The sequence below is a fragment of the Adiantum capillus-veneris genome, chromosome 17 (assembly GCF_014529385.1).
Source record: "Adiantum capillus-veneris isolate H3 chromosome 17, ASM1452938v2, whole genome shotgun sequence".
In the NCBI taxonomy this organism is placed as follows: Eukaryota; Viridiplantae; Streptophyta; class Polypodiopsida; order Polypodiales; family Pteridaceae; genus Adiantum; species Adiantum capillus-veneris.
This window is the reverse complement of record NC_140947.1, coordinates 16,190,889-16,208,457: the sequence shown is the minus strand read 5'-3', so window position 1 is coordinate 16,208,457 and position 17,569 is coordinate 16,190,889. Positions and strand designations below refer to the sequence as shown.

General features: G+C 40.4%; 1 protein-coding gene across 1 annotated transcript; it reads left to right on the top strand.

Moving 5' to 3' along the window:
- Positions 1–535: 535 nt before the first annotated feature.
- On the top strand, positions 536–2,904 carry LOC147436855 (uncharacterized). The gene is made up of 4 exons (XM_086486483.1): positions 536–1,316; positions 1,888–2,117; positions 2,290–2,645; positions 2,694–2,904. The coding sequence occupies exons 1-4, from the start codon at positions 536–538 to the stop codon at positions 2,902–2,904; spliced, it is 1,578 nt and encodes a 525-aa protein (XP_086342609.1).
- The last annotated feature ends 14,665 nt before the right edge of the window (positions 2,905–17,569 follow it).

Below are 17,569 nucleotides of genomic sequence, written 5' to 3'. Positions count from 1 at the left end.
GGAACAGGTCTCGTATGTTCATGACACATCACTTGGAGGAATTGCTTGCATTCTACATGCCTATCCATGTCTACGAGGTTTCCACCCTTCCATGCTACCATTGATACATGTCTCATTGCCTACAGATCATACAGGAACCATGTCCTCCTTCTGTGAGTTTTGTGGTGCACGTCTTTGGCCATGTGAAATGAAGAAGGAAGATACACCATCAATGGGAAAATATTGTTGCAAAGGTGGAAAAGTATCCCTCTTTCCTCTTGCAAGACCGCCAGATGTATTGGAGAGGCTACTCACTAATAGTGATGCTTTGAGTAGGTCTTTCAGAAGAAACATCAGGAGTTACAATAGTGTTATGGCATTTGCATCTCTTGGAGCTACCATTGATGAGACATTGATGGGTAGGTCTGGTGCATATTGCTTTCGTGTACATGGCGGTGTGTACCATCGAATTGGTTCTTTGCTACCACATGAAGCAGGGGCTCCAAAATTTACATAGATATATGTATATGATACTGAGCATGAGGTTCGGAATCGTATGAGTGCCTTGGATGGTTTGAATTTGTCCACTCTTGAAGCATTATCAATGATGATGCGATCATGTAATCCGTATGCGAATGCCTTCTACAATGTTGGTATAATGTTACGTGACAGTCCTGGTGTGGAGATCAAAATGACAATTTGTGAGAATAGAAATACTTCCAGGCAGTACTTGATACCTGTTGGCAATGAGGTTGTTGCGATTATGCCAGGTCAAGGGGATGTACAAACAGTTGGCCATCGAGACATTGTGATACATTGTCAAAATGGAAGGCTACAAAGGATTTCAAATCTACACAGGTCGTACATGCCACTATTGTATGTTCTTCTCTTTCCACAAGGAGAAGATGGATGGCATATCAAGCTTCCTTATGATAATGTGCATGGCCCTTTGGATGCCTTGGTTGGTCGACAATGTGTCACTCAAAGAGAGTACTATGCATATCGGCTACAGGTTCGTGCTAATACAGAGTCATGCTTGCTTCGTGGGGGTTGTTTACTTCAACAACTTATGGTTGATGCATATTGTGCCATTGAGGAATGTCATCTTGCATGGGTTCGTACAAATCAGCAGACGTTGAGGGCAGAATTGTATGCACGCTTGGTTGACATGGTGCATTTGTCTGGGAGTGATGTTGTCGTTGGACGGTCTGCAGGTCAAAGAATTGTCTTACCCTCATCTTTTATAGGCGTCCCTCAGCACATGTACCAATTGTATCAAGATGCAATGGCAATTGTGCGTGCAAAGGGAAATCCAGACCTATTTATCACATTCACATGTAACCCCCAAATGGCCAGAAATAAATGAGGCATTACTTCCAGGACAGGTTTCCTCTGATTGACCAGACATAACCACCAGGGTTTTCTTCTTGAAACACTCGAGCATGATGAAGTATATCTTAAATAAAGATATTTTTGGAAAAGTGGTGGCTTACATGTCCGTCGTGGAGTTCCAAAAGAGACGCTTGCCACATTCTCATACATTATTGATTCTAGATCCTCGATGTAAGCCTCAATCAACATTTGACTATGACAAAATGGTTTGTGCAGAGCTGCCATATAAAAATTGATTTCCAGTCCTGCATGATATCATTGTTAGTTGTAACATTCATGGTCCATGCGGTGAGTTCAATAGGTCATCTCCTTGCATGGTTGATGGCCGATGTATTAGAAAATAGCAAACAAGCATGGATAATAATGGCTACCCCATTTATGTGCGATGAAACAATGGCTTCACCGCCAAGGTTAGGGGTTCTACTATTGATAACCGATGGGTTGTGCCATATAATCCTGTTTTGTCAACACTATTTAATGCGCATATCAATGTTGAGGTATTCTCAAAATTTTCAGCCGTCAAGTATGTCTATAAGTACATCTACAAGGGGCATGATAGGGCAACTGTAAGATTCCATACATCGGTACGTGATGCAGAAAGGGTGAATGTTGATGAGATAGACATGTACACGGATGGCCGCTATGTATCTGCATCTGAGTCTTGCTGGAGAATTTTTCAATATCCTTTGCACAATGACGCACCAGTTGTTCAGAGATTGAGCGTGCATGTTCCGGCTGGTCAAATGGTGACTTTTTGAGATAATGATAGACTTAATGATGTCTTGCAAAGACATAATGCAGAGAAGACCACTTTGAGAGAGTGGGCGATTTTCCTTAAAAGTGGGTGTGGATTCGGGTTCTAAGAAATGGACAAAGAGACGTCGTGGGGACACTAATTGGCGGATGTATTTTGTGTAGCCCTCTACAGGTGAACGATATTATGTCCGTTTTCTTTTGACTATTTGTAAAGGATGTAAATCATTTGAGGATCTACGCTCCGCAAATGGTGTATTGTTTCCAACATTCAAGGCAGCATGCATTGCAAGGGGTATCTTGGAAGATGATGGGGAATGGTTCGGATGCATCGAGGAAGCTTGCAGTACACATACAGGCTTGCAATTGAGACATTTGTTTGTGACCATTCTATTGTTTTGTGAACCCTCCTCCCCTCATCTCTTATGGGAAAGATTTCGACGTTTTTTGTATGAGGACTATCAACACATGTTGGAGATGAGATATGAGTCGTTAGATGGTTGTACACAGGTTGTTGAAGGGTATGCGTTGCAAGATTTGCATAACATTCTTGGTACTTTTGGATGAAGTTTAACTGAATTTCCTGGAATTCCAATGCCTGATGTACGCTTTGTGACACGTGATGAAAATATCTTGCTTTTCCAAGAGCAATGCCTTGACACAATGCAAGAGCTATCCGTGTCACGTGAAATGGAGCAGAGTCTAAATGAAGATCAAAGGATTGCTTTTGAGGCAGTGTTGCATGGATTGACTATTGATAGTGGGGCTATTTTTTCCTAGATGGTCCTGCAAGGACTAGGAAAACTTATTTGTATAATTTTTTGTTGTCACGTGTGCGTGGAGAAGGAGAAGTTGCATTGGCCACAGCATCTTCTGGCATTTCAACATTAGGAAATTTCAGAGGTCATTTGGAGGGCCATATGAAGAGAGAGAATAATAGAGCGCGTCCAATGAGCACGAAGGCTACGTTACGTAGGAAAGTACGTGGAAAGACTCAAAAAATAGGAAAATAGCATAAAAATTTCACGAATCTAGGATTGTAGCATCGTAATTTCCTTCCTTTTACCGAGCTTTTAGGTGCTTGCATGTGGTCCCACTTCTGATATTCTCTTATGGTCATTAACGTACTGGAGGGTGACCATTAAGCCCGCACAAGATATTGGAATTCTAAAACACTTTCCCTCCATTAGAATGCTTTCAAAGTGAATCTCCCTCCACTAAAGCTTTTCTCTGAGAGCTATGGCTTCCACGTCTTCTCGCCCAAGAGGCTCCAGGTGTTTACTGTCTCTCACACCAACAACCAACAACTGCACTTTGCCTAGAAGGCCAAGTAGTAGCATATCCTCAATTACAATATCAACTTCAATAAGTGCAGAGAACCAATGGGTTGGACAAAGGATAAACAAAGGTTCATGGGTCCTCATGCAACCAAGAATACCCAAGAGGTCTAGTGGTATCAACGTTTACCGCTCAGCATGGAAGGCCAGAGTGTTGGATTTCAAAGTTGAAATCGGCAAAAGATCTGTAAAGGAAGTTCTTGTTCAGCATGTGTTTACCCATCCAGAGGTGATAGCAAACGGTGGAAATGTATCAGATATACATCAACCACGTTGCAATTGTAAGTACTCTTGACATGTGAACTTACTGATACTCTCATTATAACTTTTCTTATATATTTTGCAATGTTTCTCCCGCTTGTTATGAGACTTAAGTAGATGTGAACATTTGAGCTTACCTGAAAATCTCGCTTACCTCAAACGCACCAAGCCACCATATGTTAGATTCTGATTGAACACTAAAATATAAAGGATCATCACTGGGACACTTTGAGAGGGATCTATTCATTAAAGTAATAGTAGCACGCTCTAGCTTTTTCTCTTTAACAAGCTCACACTCATCCAGTTTTAACACAAAATGTAATACCCCTCGTGACTCTTCAAATGTGATATTGTAAAACTCCACCATTCTCTTCTGTAATATCCGCAGGTCCATAAAAATATTATTGAACTCATCATATGCCATGTTTGCTCCATGGCCACTGTAAGTTGCTTTAATATGAAAGGGCTGTCCAAGATAGTCTCCCTGTGCCTCGTTAAGCTGAAGCCTCTCTTTCCAAACACTTGAGGCTGATGGTAGAAGTTTGGATTTTATACCCTTCTTAACAAAGATGGATGAGACAGACTTTTGGATAGCCGAATATCCTCTTTTGCTTACACCAAGTGAATCAAGTGTGCCTTGTATCTCTTTTGCAGGCACTGAGTTCTCTGAAATAAAGCGGTCCACTACATTTCGTTGTAGGACCTTAAACTTCTTGTCATGTACTATATCTGCTGCCAGGCTTCTACTTATAAGTGGCTTCAATCTCTTTCCTATATTGGCTTTGGGGTCAATGTTTTCCTTGTCAGGATAGATTGAATCTCTACATGAAGACAATGCATAAGTAAATAACAGAAAATTTGCTTCACTAACACTATTTAGGCACATGAAAACAATGCATAACAAGAAAAAACAAAAAGATTACTTAACTAAGACAATGTAGCTAACCAAGAAGCATCACCTTAATGCTCGGATTCTTTTCTTGAGACCTCCTGATGCAACCTACAATGTTTCAAGATTGCGCAATTTCTTCTTTCGGATACGACCACCCAAGATGGTGTCCTTCATTTGACAACTTCGCACCTTTCCTTTCAGTTCTTGTACCTCTATTTTATGTTGCAAAATGGTAACCTGATCTGTAGAATGTAAATGTGAAAGGCAAACAATCTCACATTGTTGAGCTTGGAGAATGCTCTTGTAAGTTTCAGCTTCTCTTGTAAGAGATTTACAATAACCCAGAAGGCCCTTTTCTCCATCACCAGCAAAGGTCAATAAGCTTGTAGGATTGACAAACGGTGGAGACGCATTAGTCATTGGATTCTTAGGGTAGAGAGAGCCTCTCGTCCAGATATCTATGTGTTTAGCTCCCTGAGCTCTGAGCGTGTCTATGGAAGCGGGAGATATATGTGTGTTTGTTTTACTGCGCTTAATCAATGGTTGGTACTCATTGTCCAAATCAATGTGAAGGTGATATTTGGCTCATTTCTGGGTAACATTTGTGCCATTTGAGGAGTGCGCCATTAGCCAAATGTGCAGGTTTAATGGAAAGTGAATAGCGGCTGCGCCTTCATCCCTCCATGTTAGCCTCATTCCCTCCATATTGACGAGGTTCATTCAATGCAACTGAAAAGAGGATTATCCCTCAATCACTACGAACGAATGTTCAGAAGAGTAAGGAATCTACTTAAAGTACACTTTTTGAACTTTTACTATGAAAGACCCAGCTCTTTTATTTGCCATTTTTTCTAAAGAGAGAGTGCAAAAAATACATTTTCTTAGAAGGCCCTCCAAATGACCTCCGAAATTCCCTAATGCATTGCTATTGCGAAATGGACACACTGCACATTCTAGATTCAAGATACCCTTGGACCTTGATAGTTGTAGCACATGCAATATCCCTGTTCAAGGTCAACTTGCTGAATTGCTTAGAATGTGCAAGTTGATTGTGTGGGATGAGGCTCCTATGATGCATCGATATGCCTTCGAAGCTTTGGACAGGTCTTTGCAAGATATCATGTGCTCAACAAATCCATTTGGTGGAAAAGTGTTGCTTCTTGGGGGAGATTTCAGACAGATCTTACCAGTGGTGTTCCAGGGAGCGCGTGCTGACATTGTTGATGCTACACTTTGTCGATCGCACTTATGGAATCGTCTGAAGATTCTTAGATTGGCACATAACATGTGTGTGGGAGGTGGTGATGTTGCAAATTCTGCCTATAGAGAATGGCTTATGGATGTAGGAAATGGGACTTTGACAATCGGTGATGAACAAATGATAGAAATCCCCCGTCACATGGTGCTTTCTTCATCCTCATTGGATGTATTGATAGGCTGCATCTATTCAGAAATTGATAAAGATGTGGTCCATGCAGAATACTTCAGAGAGCGGGCCATCCTTGCTCCAAAAAACTCTGAAGTTGATATTGTCAATGCTAAGGCCCTGTACACAATGAAAGGTGATGTTGTGCAATACTTTAGTGCTGACACTGTGGCGGAAAACTCGATGCAAGATCCTTTCTTATACTTTGTGGAGTTTTTAAATAGTCCCACCTTGGGTGGTGGATTTCCAACACATTGCTTGGAGTTGAAAATGAATGCCCCAATAATTCTACTACGGAACATTGATCCAAGTCTAGGTCTATGTAATGGGACACGCTTGGTGTGCAAGGCAGTTCATGCAAGAGTTCTCGAGGCAGAAGTTATTACAGGTACACGGGTAGGCACTCGGGTTTTCATCCCTCGAATATGTTTTGTGCATTCTAGTACAAAGTTACCATTCGTTCTTAGATGGAGGCAGTTCCCAGTTAGATTGGCTTTTTGTATGACGATAAATAAGTCACAAGGACAAAGCATTGCCATGTTGGGCCTATACCTGGTGACATCGGTCTTCACTCATGGACAACTGTATGTTGCATTGTCACGTGCACGTTCAACCAGTGGAGTGAAGATTATCGTATGTGACATTGATGTAAACGAAACAACTACACTAACAACAAACATTGTGTACCATGAGATATTAAACAATGCCATATGAAGGTTCCAATCCTTCTTTGTGTATGACGATAAATAAGTCGCACGGCCAAAGCATTACCATGTTGGGCCTATACCTGGTGACACCGGTCTTGACTCATGGACAACTGTATGTTGCACTGTCATGCGCACGCTCAACTATTGGAGTGAAAATTCTCCTACGTGACTTTGATGTAATTACAAAACAATTGCACTAACAATAAATATTATGTACCATGAGATATCAATCAATGCCATATGAAGGCTCCAATCCTTCTCATCATTGTGTTCTTCTTTATATATGTTTCAAATCATAAAATATTTTGTGAATTAATTTTTTGCCTCTCTCCATAACATATACTAAACTATGTCATGTGAAGGTTTTGTTCCTTCCTTACATTGTCTATTTTGTGGTTTCTATTTGGGTATATAGATCATGGATCAAATGACTTACATCTCCGAGGTGTCCTTTCTATTAAATGTAGAAAATCATCCACATCCTGGTATGTTTTTGTCCACCATTAAGACATGATGTGGAGACTTATTGTGTTATCTTTGGGACCTTGATTTTTTTTTTCCATTATTTTAAGCAGAGCCACTTTTTTGGTGTGCACCTTTGCCGCACAAAAAAACTTTTAGGACCATCCGCAAGCACTACAAGACCGGGTGTGTGTGCATGAAATCAGAAATTCACTTGGCATAAAGTAAGATTCATGGTTTTTTTGTTTCCTTATGTGTTACAGACCTTAAGAAGTTGCCATCTATCGATATCTTTACATTGCGTATTTTGGCATACTCCTCCGACGTTGAGTACGGTGTCTACTCGGTAAGGAAGGAGTGTGTGTCTTCCGAAGATGAAGATGGTGCTCAATGGTTTGCTAAATATGAAGGATACTCCGTTCCCAATGATTGGGAGTACCTCCAGAGTTCTAGGTTCGCTGAGTTGATCTACCAAATCTACTTGCCTAAACAACTTGCATGTTTGGCAGTACCATACATAGCTGCAATAACTGGTATGTGTAAATTGTTGTGTTTGGTGCTTCAATTGTATTATTTTAAAAAAAGTCTCCCTTTTTTACTACTATTGTTTGTCAATCCAGGAGATAATCAACCTTGGGATGGAAAAACGGTCCTTAATTTAGGAATAGAGAAACTCCAAGCCGATTGCCAATTGCATGATGAAGCGAGCTACGTTGATAATGCCTCTTAGATCAGTTGTGGCACGATAATGTCCTTGATTGTGTTTGCTTCTATGACAAACATATCAATAGCTTTGCCATGCTTGTGATCCATTTTAGGCAATGTTCTTTGAAAATCTGGATACATTTCTAAATGTCTTGGTGTTTATTATGACTTTGTAATTCTATGCAACAGAGTTTTCCACTTGCGATTTGAGTTTGAGGGATCCAAGATATTAGGTTCATATCTTAGAGATCTTTGTTTAAGCACAACAATTCTATGCATTGATCCTCACGTTTGTGAGAGGATAGGTTGCTATGTTGAGAGAGTGAGAGAGAGAGAGAGAGAGAGAGAGAGAGAGAGAGAGATGTGCAATAAGGAAGAGAGAAAATCATGCATGTTGCTTGAGGAAAACATTAAAGTCTCTCTGTGTCTTTTCTTGAGCTTGCACCTCTTATGCTTTGTGTAGATTATGTTTTTTTGTATGATAAGATGTTATATTCGTAATATTGTGCAAGGGATTGCTTCCTTTGTGGTAGTTGACACATAGTTCAACTTTATATGCATTGTGATGTACTTTTTAATGGTACAGCTATGGAAAACATGAATAACAATGCCATCGTTGAGACCCAGTCGGATGGTATTGAGTCCACTCCTCCAAGGTTTGCCAATGTTCGAGCGGCAAAGAGAAGTGCTCGATGCGTGGGATCCTCTTCTATTAAATCCTGTGGTAAATGATGGGAATCATAAACTCATGGCTGCATTATGGGACTTCTTTGTCCGTAGTGAGTCTAGGCAATTGGACTTTGAACGACACTTGGAAGCACTTTTGGACATGGCTCAGCAAGCGAATGGCCAACAAATTGTAGACCTCCACACTGAGGTGTGTTTATGTGCACAACGCTTCAATGGAGGAATGGCCCAAGTTGAGGAGAACCAATTCAACATGCTGGTGCGCATGGAGGAACAATTTGAATCAATGCAAAGCTCACACATGCCCAATAGGGAAATCCAGGTCCAAATTGATGCACTTAAGGACCAAGTCCTTGCTTTAGAAGGAGAGGTAACCCGGCTCAAGGTCCATTCGAATCGATTGAATGCACTGATGACAAAGATGGCTCGAGCTTCTTATAGCCGTGCCATATAGCAATGTTCAACCTTGGCTACTAGAAATAGTTGACGCACGTACTTTGTGTGTTAATTTGATTCACTATGTTTTTTATGTACTAAAGCATACCTTGCTTTGAACTGCGTTGGTAGGATAAATTAGTGAACATGTTGTTTTTTTTTTTTTTTTTTTACTTGTGTTGTTTTGATCTACATGGCATAAAGCCATAGAGTATACTTAAATTAAGTTTTGAGACTTTGGTTGAGATGATATTTTTGGTCAAAACAATATGAGGTACTACCTTTGTGGCTTGGGGACATAAAGTAGCATGCTTTTAGAAAAGAGGCTTCCATCGTTACAACTGTGCTTAGCTGTATGAGCTTCAAGGACGTTGCAATGAAATAATTGGAATCTTGATAGATTCCATGATATTTTACCACTATCTACATTTCGTTCTGAAAGTTATCTTTAGGTTTACAAGTAGAAATTGTCTTACTCCTTTAGATTTGGTTCACTTTATGCACTCTTAAATTATTGGGTAGCACATTCCAGACCCCATTATTAGTTCGTAATGACCATTGTAGACAACTTCAGATTGGGTTCATGCACATCAAACCACTTCAATGGGATATTTTATTGTATTGATGCATATGCACGTGCCTAAATTTTGTTTTCTCTTTGCAAACAACAAACTTCATCCTATAAAACCCTTTGCTTTTGGAAATTAGGGACCATTGAGACCCTGTTCTGATGTGTATCCACAAAGTATGTATAATATGATGTATCCTAATTGCGGAAGGTTCAAACAAGACGATAGAGTTTGTGTGATTATTTTTACAAAAGGGTCATCGACGTATGATAGTGTAGGAAATTTGAATGTTATTATAGTTATTATATATTACCAATTAAAACTCCACCAAAGCATCCTTTGCCACTAACTATTTTGTTGATTGTTTCCTAAGAGTTTTGACATTTTGCATGGAGTGGAAATAAAAATCGTAAATAAGATCTGTCAGCGTTTGAAGGTTTATTGGTATTGCATTTGAAGTTATTTTCTTTTCTTAAAATCTCAAAACTATGTGTTGCATATGCATGACATTTTCATGTTTTTCCATCTCATTATGTGAAAATGTTGAAAATTTAAGGCTTATGTACACATAAACGAGTAGATTTGTGTAGCTCTTTATGCATGTCTATGAGTGATCGAGAACTAAGATTTTGTTGCAAATTTCAAAGTTTCAATGGTATCAATAGTGTGCTCTTTTGGATTACACCAACATGTGGATCGCATACTATAGGTGCTATGTTGATTCAATTCTCCATACACTTTGATTGTCATGAAAAGCTGATGTTATGATGTTTCTTGGACGGGGTTGAAATATTGTATTTATAGATGCCACGTCAAAGAAGGCATTGGACAATATTTACGTTTAGCTGGATGCTTCATCATCCGCCATTTCTTATCTATAGTAGGATCTAAGTATATCCTTTGAAAATTTTCCAGCTTGGTGTTCAAACTAACAATTTTCTCATTTAGATCCACGTGAATGGAGATGCCCACTTAGTACGCATGATGTAGGCTAGTACACATTATTGAAAGCTTTGAAGTTGTTAGGTAAGGAACACCAATGAGGCACAATGCTTTTTTAAATATTTTTTGGTTATTGAACTTATTGTAATTAACCAATTTGCTTGCAGAAATAACTATTATCGTGATAACATTTTAATAGAAGTGCATGAGTTTTTCGGAGGACTCCAAGGGTACTTTCATATTAGTGTGGCTTTGAATCGTAATGCAGGTTCAGCTCGCATGCAGGTTCGCGAGCTCGGAGATCGCTTGCCGGCCAATGCAGAATACTCTTATAGGGATAGATATGAGAATTGGATGATTGTATTATACACCCTGTCTGAGGGGCATCGTCATTTTGGTAGGAGCATTCATTGTGTGGGTCCATGGGTTCTACAAGTACCAAATGCAACATCCCGAAGGCTGTCGTTTTGAAGTTGCAACTGTTTTGTTAGTTAAGATTTAGTGGCTTGCAAAGAACTTTCTTTAGAGACGAATATTAGGCCTTACAAAGACTACTTATAGTAATGGAAGTGGATTGTTGTTTTTCTTTTAGTTTCCCTTTTCCCCTCTCTCTCTCTCTCTCTCTCTCTCTCTCTTCATCCCCCCCCCCAACCTCATGTGTAGTCTTTTAAGTTTATGTTATGTAGTTGTTATGTTCATTCAATTCTCTATGCACTTTCTATTGTCGCACAAATCCAGTGTGATTTAGGTTGATACCATAATGCACTATTGTACATAATAAAGCATTTAAGATATAGTTGTCACTACCTTCAATTGGATGCATAAAAAATACTTACACATGTTATCCTTCTAAAGAAGGGGGGAGGAGGGGTCACACAAAATTCAATAATACTCCTTCTTGACCGCAGCAACGCGCGGGTCACATACTAGTTCATTGAATGGTAAGAGGAGAAGCGTAAAACAATAGGAAATTTGCACCTCGAACCAAGAGAGTATTTGCGGCTAGTCATTTCTAAAGAGCCCTAGAAAAGTCACTTCCAAAAGTGACTAGAAGTCTCTGTTTTGAGTTGCAATGTCCAAGCTCCATCATGCCATCGAGGAGATGGGAGAAAGGTATACTTTTGTCTTAGAATGGTTTTTTTTTTGTGGTTCGGAGGGAGGGGGGGGGTTTGTGGGTTTTGACACTATGAGAGAACGGTGTACTTAAAGAACGTAAGGGTCTTCAATGAAGGGACTCGTTTACAAATTACAAAATTCAATCCAAATATTTATATAACAAGCTTGCGAGTTAGATATATATTTGATATTTTATATTGACTCGATCCACCTTTTCATGCGAAGTTGAAATCTTCTCTTTTGGCATGATTTAGATACTTGGGCAATGTCACCGTCGTCTTTCTCTTTGCATGACAATTGGCGTCCATTTGTCTTTTGTTTTTGGATTTGTAAAGAAGCCTCCAGAAGAGTTGAGCTAGACATACTTTCAATGTTTTGAGTGACCATTGAGACTTACCTTAAATATTATTTTGGTTTTAAAATATGAAATGGATCTTTTCATTTCACATCCTTAAATGTCTTCGCTTTTCTGCCATTCTATTGTTTTAGAATGCTAAAATAAAGCTTCACATTGCATAACTCTAGTAAACCCAAACCACCCCCCCCCCCCCCCCCCCCCCCCCCCCCAAAACACCGGGCACCCCCACGAAAAAAAACCCAACTCACACACACACACATATTAATGAGTTTTTTTTGTTTCACATTTCATTTCATAGCCTCATATGGCTTCACTTTTCATGCATTCTATATCTTAATTTCAGTCAATGTTTGGGATAGTCTCTTTTATCAAGCAGCCGCCATTTGAGTTTTCTCGTCGCAAAGAAGCAAACTGAAAATACAAGTAAAATTTTTGAAGCTTGCAAAATTTTTGAACTATTTTCTCACATATTTTATCAATTTTTTTCCCATTTACCATGGTTTGCAAGAAACTAGTCTCAACTTTTTATCAGCTCAAGGCTAAGCTAAAGAAACTCTTTCTCGAACACTGATTCTAGTTAAACTCAATCTAATGATTTTATCATTTTTTTATTGTTTTAGAAAGCCACAGTGACCCTTTCACTTGTTTCATCACAAAAGAGGTTTAACTCAAGATTCCTCTTAATAAATGGCTTTATTTACTTTTCTTACACTCTTTTAATGAATTATTATTTTCTTAGGAATCTTGCCAACAATAACACTCGGTCACCCTATGTTGTCGTCACGCCCCACCTCTTCCTCTCCCTCCTCATGTTTCCCTCTGCGCTCCACCTTCGCCTACCCTCATCCAACCCAGTTTTCTTTCATCTCCTTCCTTTCTCCGTGCTTGCCATAAGAGGAACACACTCCCTCCTATTATAAGTGATCACATGCTTTCTCTTGAGTGCTACACACACAAAGTTCCAACATACTCTCTCATAGGTCGCATGTCAGAGGAATACACTCCCTCAAAGGTCAGACAAACACACTCCCTCACGTGTTGCATTCCTGCTCCAAAGGGCTACACATAATAGGCTCCAAGGCGCTCTGGTTAGGTAGCCGCAACTTCCATTTATGGATGGTGGTGCCCTCCTCCCTTGGCATTCTCTCTCGATTACACTTGGTAGTGTGCTAGGTCCACGTCTCATGCAAGCATGCAAAGAGAGAGAGAGAGAGAGAGAGAGAGAGAGAGAGATGCAGTGATTCCATTTATTTAAAATAAACTAGGCCTACTTTAAGGATCTCCAACATTCAACTTATATCTACATAAATGCTTGCAGCCAATAAATCTAGAGAGAGAATCAGTGTTCTGGAAAAGTGTGTCTCAACTTAGCCTTGAGCAGGTTGCACAATCAAAGTAGCCAGGTGATTTTATTGTTTCCAATTTCAGGGGGTAGTGGGCACTTATTTTTGGCCAGCCCCAAAGGCGGGAGGTCCTAGTGATGGTTTTCCTTTTTGCTAATGAAAAATAGAACATTATTTTTTAAAAAATATAAAATTTTATTTTTAGATGTTTTGAAAACACTATTTGCCATGATTAGATTTTTTTTGGAAATACATAATTTTTTATTTAATTTAAAAGGGCACTTCTTGATCTCACGAGTCCCAATAGTCCCAACTTCCAAGGGGTTATCAAGCTTATGATTCTAAAAGTAATAAATGGCATCAAAATAATATATCTGAGTAGCGGATCTCTCCTAAGTTCTAGATTTTTTAGGGATTTCTCTCTCTCTCTCTCTCTCTCTCTCTCTCTCTCTCTCTCTCTCTCTCTCTCTCTCTCTCTCTCTCTCTCTCTCTCTCTCTCATCCTTCTTGCCCTTGCATCATGCCATGCTATATCTGTTTGGGGTTGCGAGGGGGTGGGGGGGATTCATGCCATGCTATAGGTTGCGTTGTCTTGAGGGGTGGTGGGGATACAAACTGGTACAATGGCAGTTCTGGACACGGGCAGTGTTGAGCAAGGAAACGAGGGGCAACACGAAGAAGCTTGATGGAGGTTGTTGAGAGAGTGGGAGTAGATGGTGTCGTGAAGCTTGCTCACCTTCAAAGCCCTAACACTATCTCATTGAGCTTTCTCCTCACTTCAACTTCCTCATCGTAAGCTTCTACAAATCCGTCATCCCTTCCAAGATTTTTCAAATCCATTGTCACCTTCCAAGCCCTAACCTTGTTGAGATTTTCTCCTCACTACATCATCAGCCCTGAAGATTCCCACCGAATCTAGCAATTCTAAGGAAAATAACTCCTTTACCCCTGATGAACCTTACAACTGGGCCCACCATCACTGCTACTCAGCTTCCTTCCTACCCCCTGGCTAGGGGTTCCATCTCTCTTGCTGCATGTTTGTGCTCAAACATGGCGTCTCGCCATCGCGACAACCCATCAAGTGGTCTGCAGCTCCCCAAATACGCTGAGCAAAACCAACACTAAAAGGTTTTGTGTTGGGGCTCAGGGTTCCTTCTTGCACTCACGAGGAGTCATGACGTCGGGTTCATAGCTACCCATTGAAAGCAAAATAGCAGGTAACCCCTATCCTCTCAATCACTCTCTCCGCACAAACCTCACTCATTTTCTCTCTCCGCTAGCTAACTCCCTCTGGGCATCTCCTATTTTCCAACAACAAACATACTTGGTCTCCTTAAGTACTTCTCACGGTGCATCACCATTCAATCAACGATGCTGAGAAGGAAGAGACACACATTGCCTCATAATAACCACCCTTCTTGCAGCGAGAGAGAGAGAGAGAGAGAGAGAGAGAGAGAGAGAGAGAGAGCGAGCAAAATCCCACGTCCCCAATCCCCTTCTCCTCCTGCTCCTGAGTTGGCCTTTGATTTGCACCTCCCACAAGGATACAACCTCCACTAACATGCACCGTTACTCCCTACTGCTCCTACACTAAGGTTTCTAAATTCTATTAAGCCGTCTCTCGTACTCACTCTTTGCAAACTGAGTTGCCCTCACGATCACCGTCTCTGCGCTTTACTCCCTGTCTATACTACCCTCGCCATGGCATTCACAATCAAAGAGGGACATAAGAGAGAGATTGCACACATAGCATGCACGAGAGCGCAAGGCAGCAAGCTCTCTTTCTCACTCTAGCACATAGATCCTCCTGCCCCCCCATGTTTGTATTGCCATGATCCTAGCATGCTGTACTTTCTGAGTAGAGAGAGAGAGAGAGAGAGAGAGAGAGAGAGAGAGAGAATGACCCTAATGTTGCATACCTATAATAACACCACCGTTAGATAAATATTTGTCCTTCAGTCACTGGTAACTAATCCACCCCCCTAGACTTTTTCTTCAAAACTCACAAGTGAATCTTGCAAGATTCTCATTAAAACTAATGGTTGGAAAATTGGCACGACCTACCTTCCTCAATTGTTTTTTGTGCATTATTCATGATGTGGGATTTTCACCTAGGTTCCTCGTTGAGGATTGTGTGCTTCACCATTTGAATATGGTACTGCTTTGTTGGAATGAATATATATTAACAATGATCAATTTTCTAGCTAACGCTATCAACATTGCAAGGTGCTAGTGATGGGTCAATCCCTTCGCTGAATTGAGGTTGCCTTTCTCTAACGTTATCTTATAAGATAGGCTTTTCAATACGAGGGGTTATTTGGAGTTGCTATCGCATTGGTGCATTAGCATTTAAAAGAAGAAGGTTTTGGCTTTCTTGCCCTACCAAATAGTGTGCACCATCCAAAATTTTATAAGAGATATCAATGTTTTAAAAGTTTTTAGTTGTAATATTTGTGTTGATTTACATTCTCTCTCTCTCTCTCTCTCTCTCTCTCTCTCTCTCTCTCTCTCTCTCTCTCTCTTATGATCCCTTGCATCTTTCATTGTATGGTGTCTATTGCTTCACAATGGGTGGAAGTTTGTTAATTGTATAGTTGGGTGTGTTGCGATTGTGCCCAATGGAATATATTTCGACATAAAATGATAGCAGTTGATGGAATAGTGTGGCATGCTCAAAGATGGAAAACCTTTAAAGCTTGCTCCTATCTAGGTAGCAAGTGATGTAATACTTACAGTAAGGTTGTGTGTTAGTACTTGTTGAGAGCCATGATACAAGGATGGCCAATTGTACTGCATCATGTTGTAGGAATCCATCATTGTAAGGGGTTTATATCTAGAGATATGTAGGAAGCTATCATTTTGTGGGTTTACTACCGTCACACATCTTGCTTCCGACCATTGCAAACCCCATTGTATGTACAAGGGGAGAACCAATTAGTCTTGAATAGTAATGTGTGGTATATATTGTTGATTACAAAAATGTTTTTGCATGTTCCTGAGTTCTTATGGGGTCCTATTGAACTCTTTTTCTCACCTTGGCAGACCTGGTGATTTTATCAATTGTTTTTCCACCATCTCTTCATTTTCCATGCACCTCTCCAATCCCAAAGCACCCCTCCCACGTGGCCTTGATCCTTTTTTTCCAACTTCTCAAAGCAAGGCATCTTCCAGGGGTATCTACAACAAAAACCCCTTAAATGAATCTACGATGGACCAACCAGCACCTTACTGCCCTCATCGTTTTCCTTTCCCATCTTCTTAAAACCCAAGGGATCTCCTCAGATTCCCATTAATAACCCCACAGTCAAAAATTTGACACACTTATTCATGGGCTATGGGCTACGTACCTGCGCTTTCTTCATTCTATTAGGTGGAATTTTTTTGAAGTGGAAAGATTCCACCTCACTTTAGTTGGAAGCGTCGTATCCAAGTTAGAATGTTGATGCATCCAACATGAAGCTCAAACCCATGACCTCAGCCTGCGAATAGGTTGACTCAGCTAATATGCATCGGGATGACTTCTCTACCTCCTAAGCTATGCACAAACAAACAGAAAAAACAAGCTTACTGCCATGTTGCTTCTGCAAAGTGCTCCCTTGCGGGGCTCAACATATGCTAGTCCTCCATGTTTATAAACAAACCTGCTGCTCCCCTTCTTGTGCCACCACATGACCCACCCCCTGCCCCTACAACCCTCTTTCCTTATCCGTGCTCCGTCGTCACATGCAGCTCTTGCTCCTTCCTTGCCTACATGTGCTCCCGCCACATGCCCTTGCTCCTCCCAGGTACCATCACTTGCATGCGGATATGAAAACCACTTTCCCCACCATGCACAACTCTCCCTTAACTATCTCTCATTTCAAAAACTTTTTAGTTTTACTCCTTGCTCTTCCGAGGCATTTCCCAAGATTCGCTACCAAGAATTCAATCCAAAATCGTACTCCCCTACTTCATGATTTTTTTCCCTCCAAAACTCACAACAATGAGTGGTATTGTATTACTAAAAACCAAAAATACATGATCAACCCCTTCTTCATGATTTTAAAATAGTATACCTAATGGCTTCAAAAGAAATATATTCAGTGCTTACATAGTGCAAGGACACTCTAAAGAGAAGAAAACGTTAAAGCAAAATTAAACAAAGAAAAACACAAATGTAGTAATGTGCACTCTACCATCTATACTATATATGAAGCAGCTTAAAAT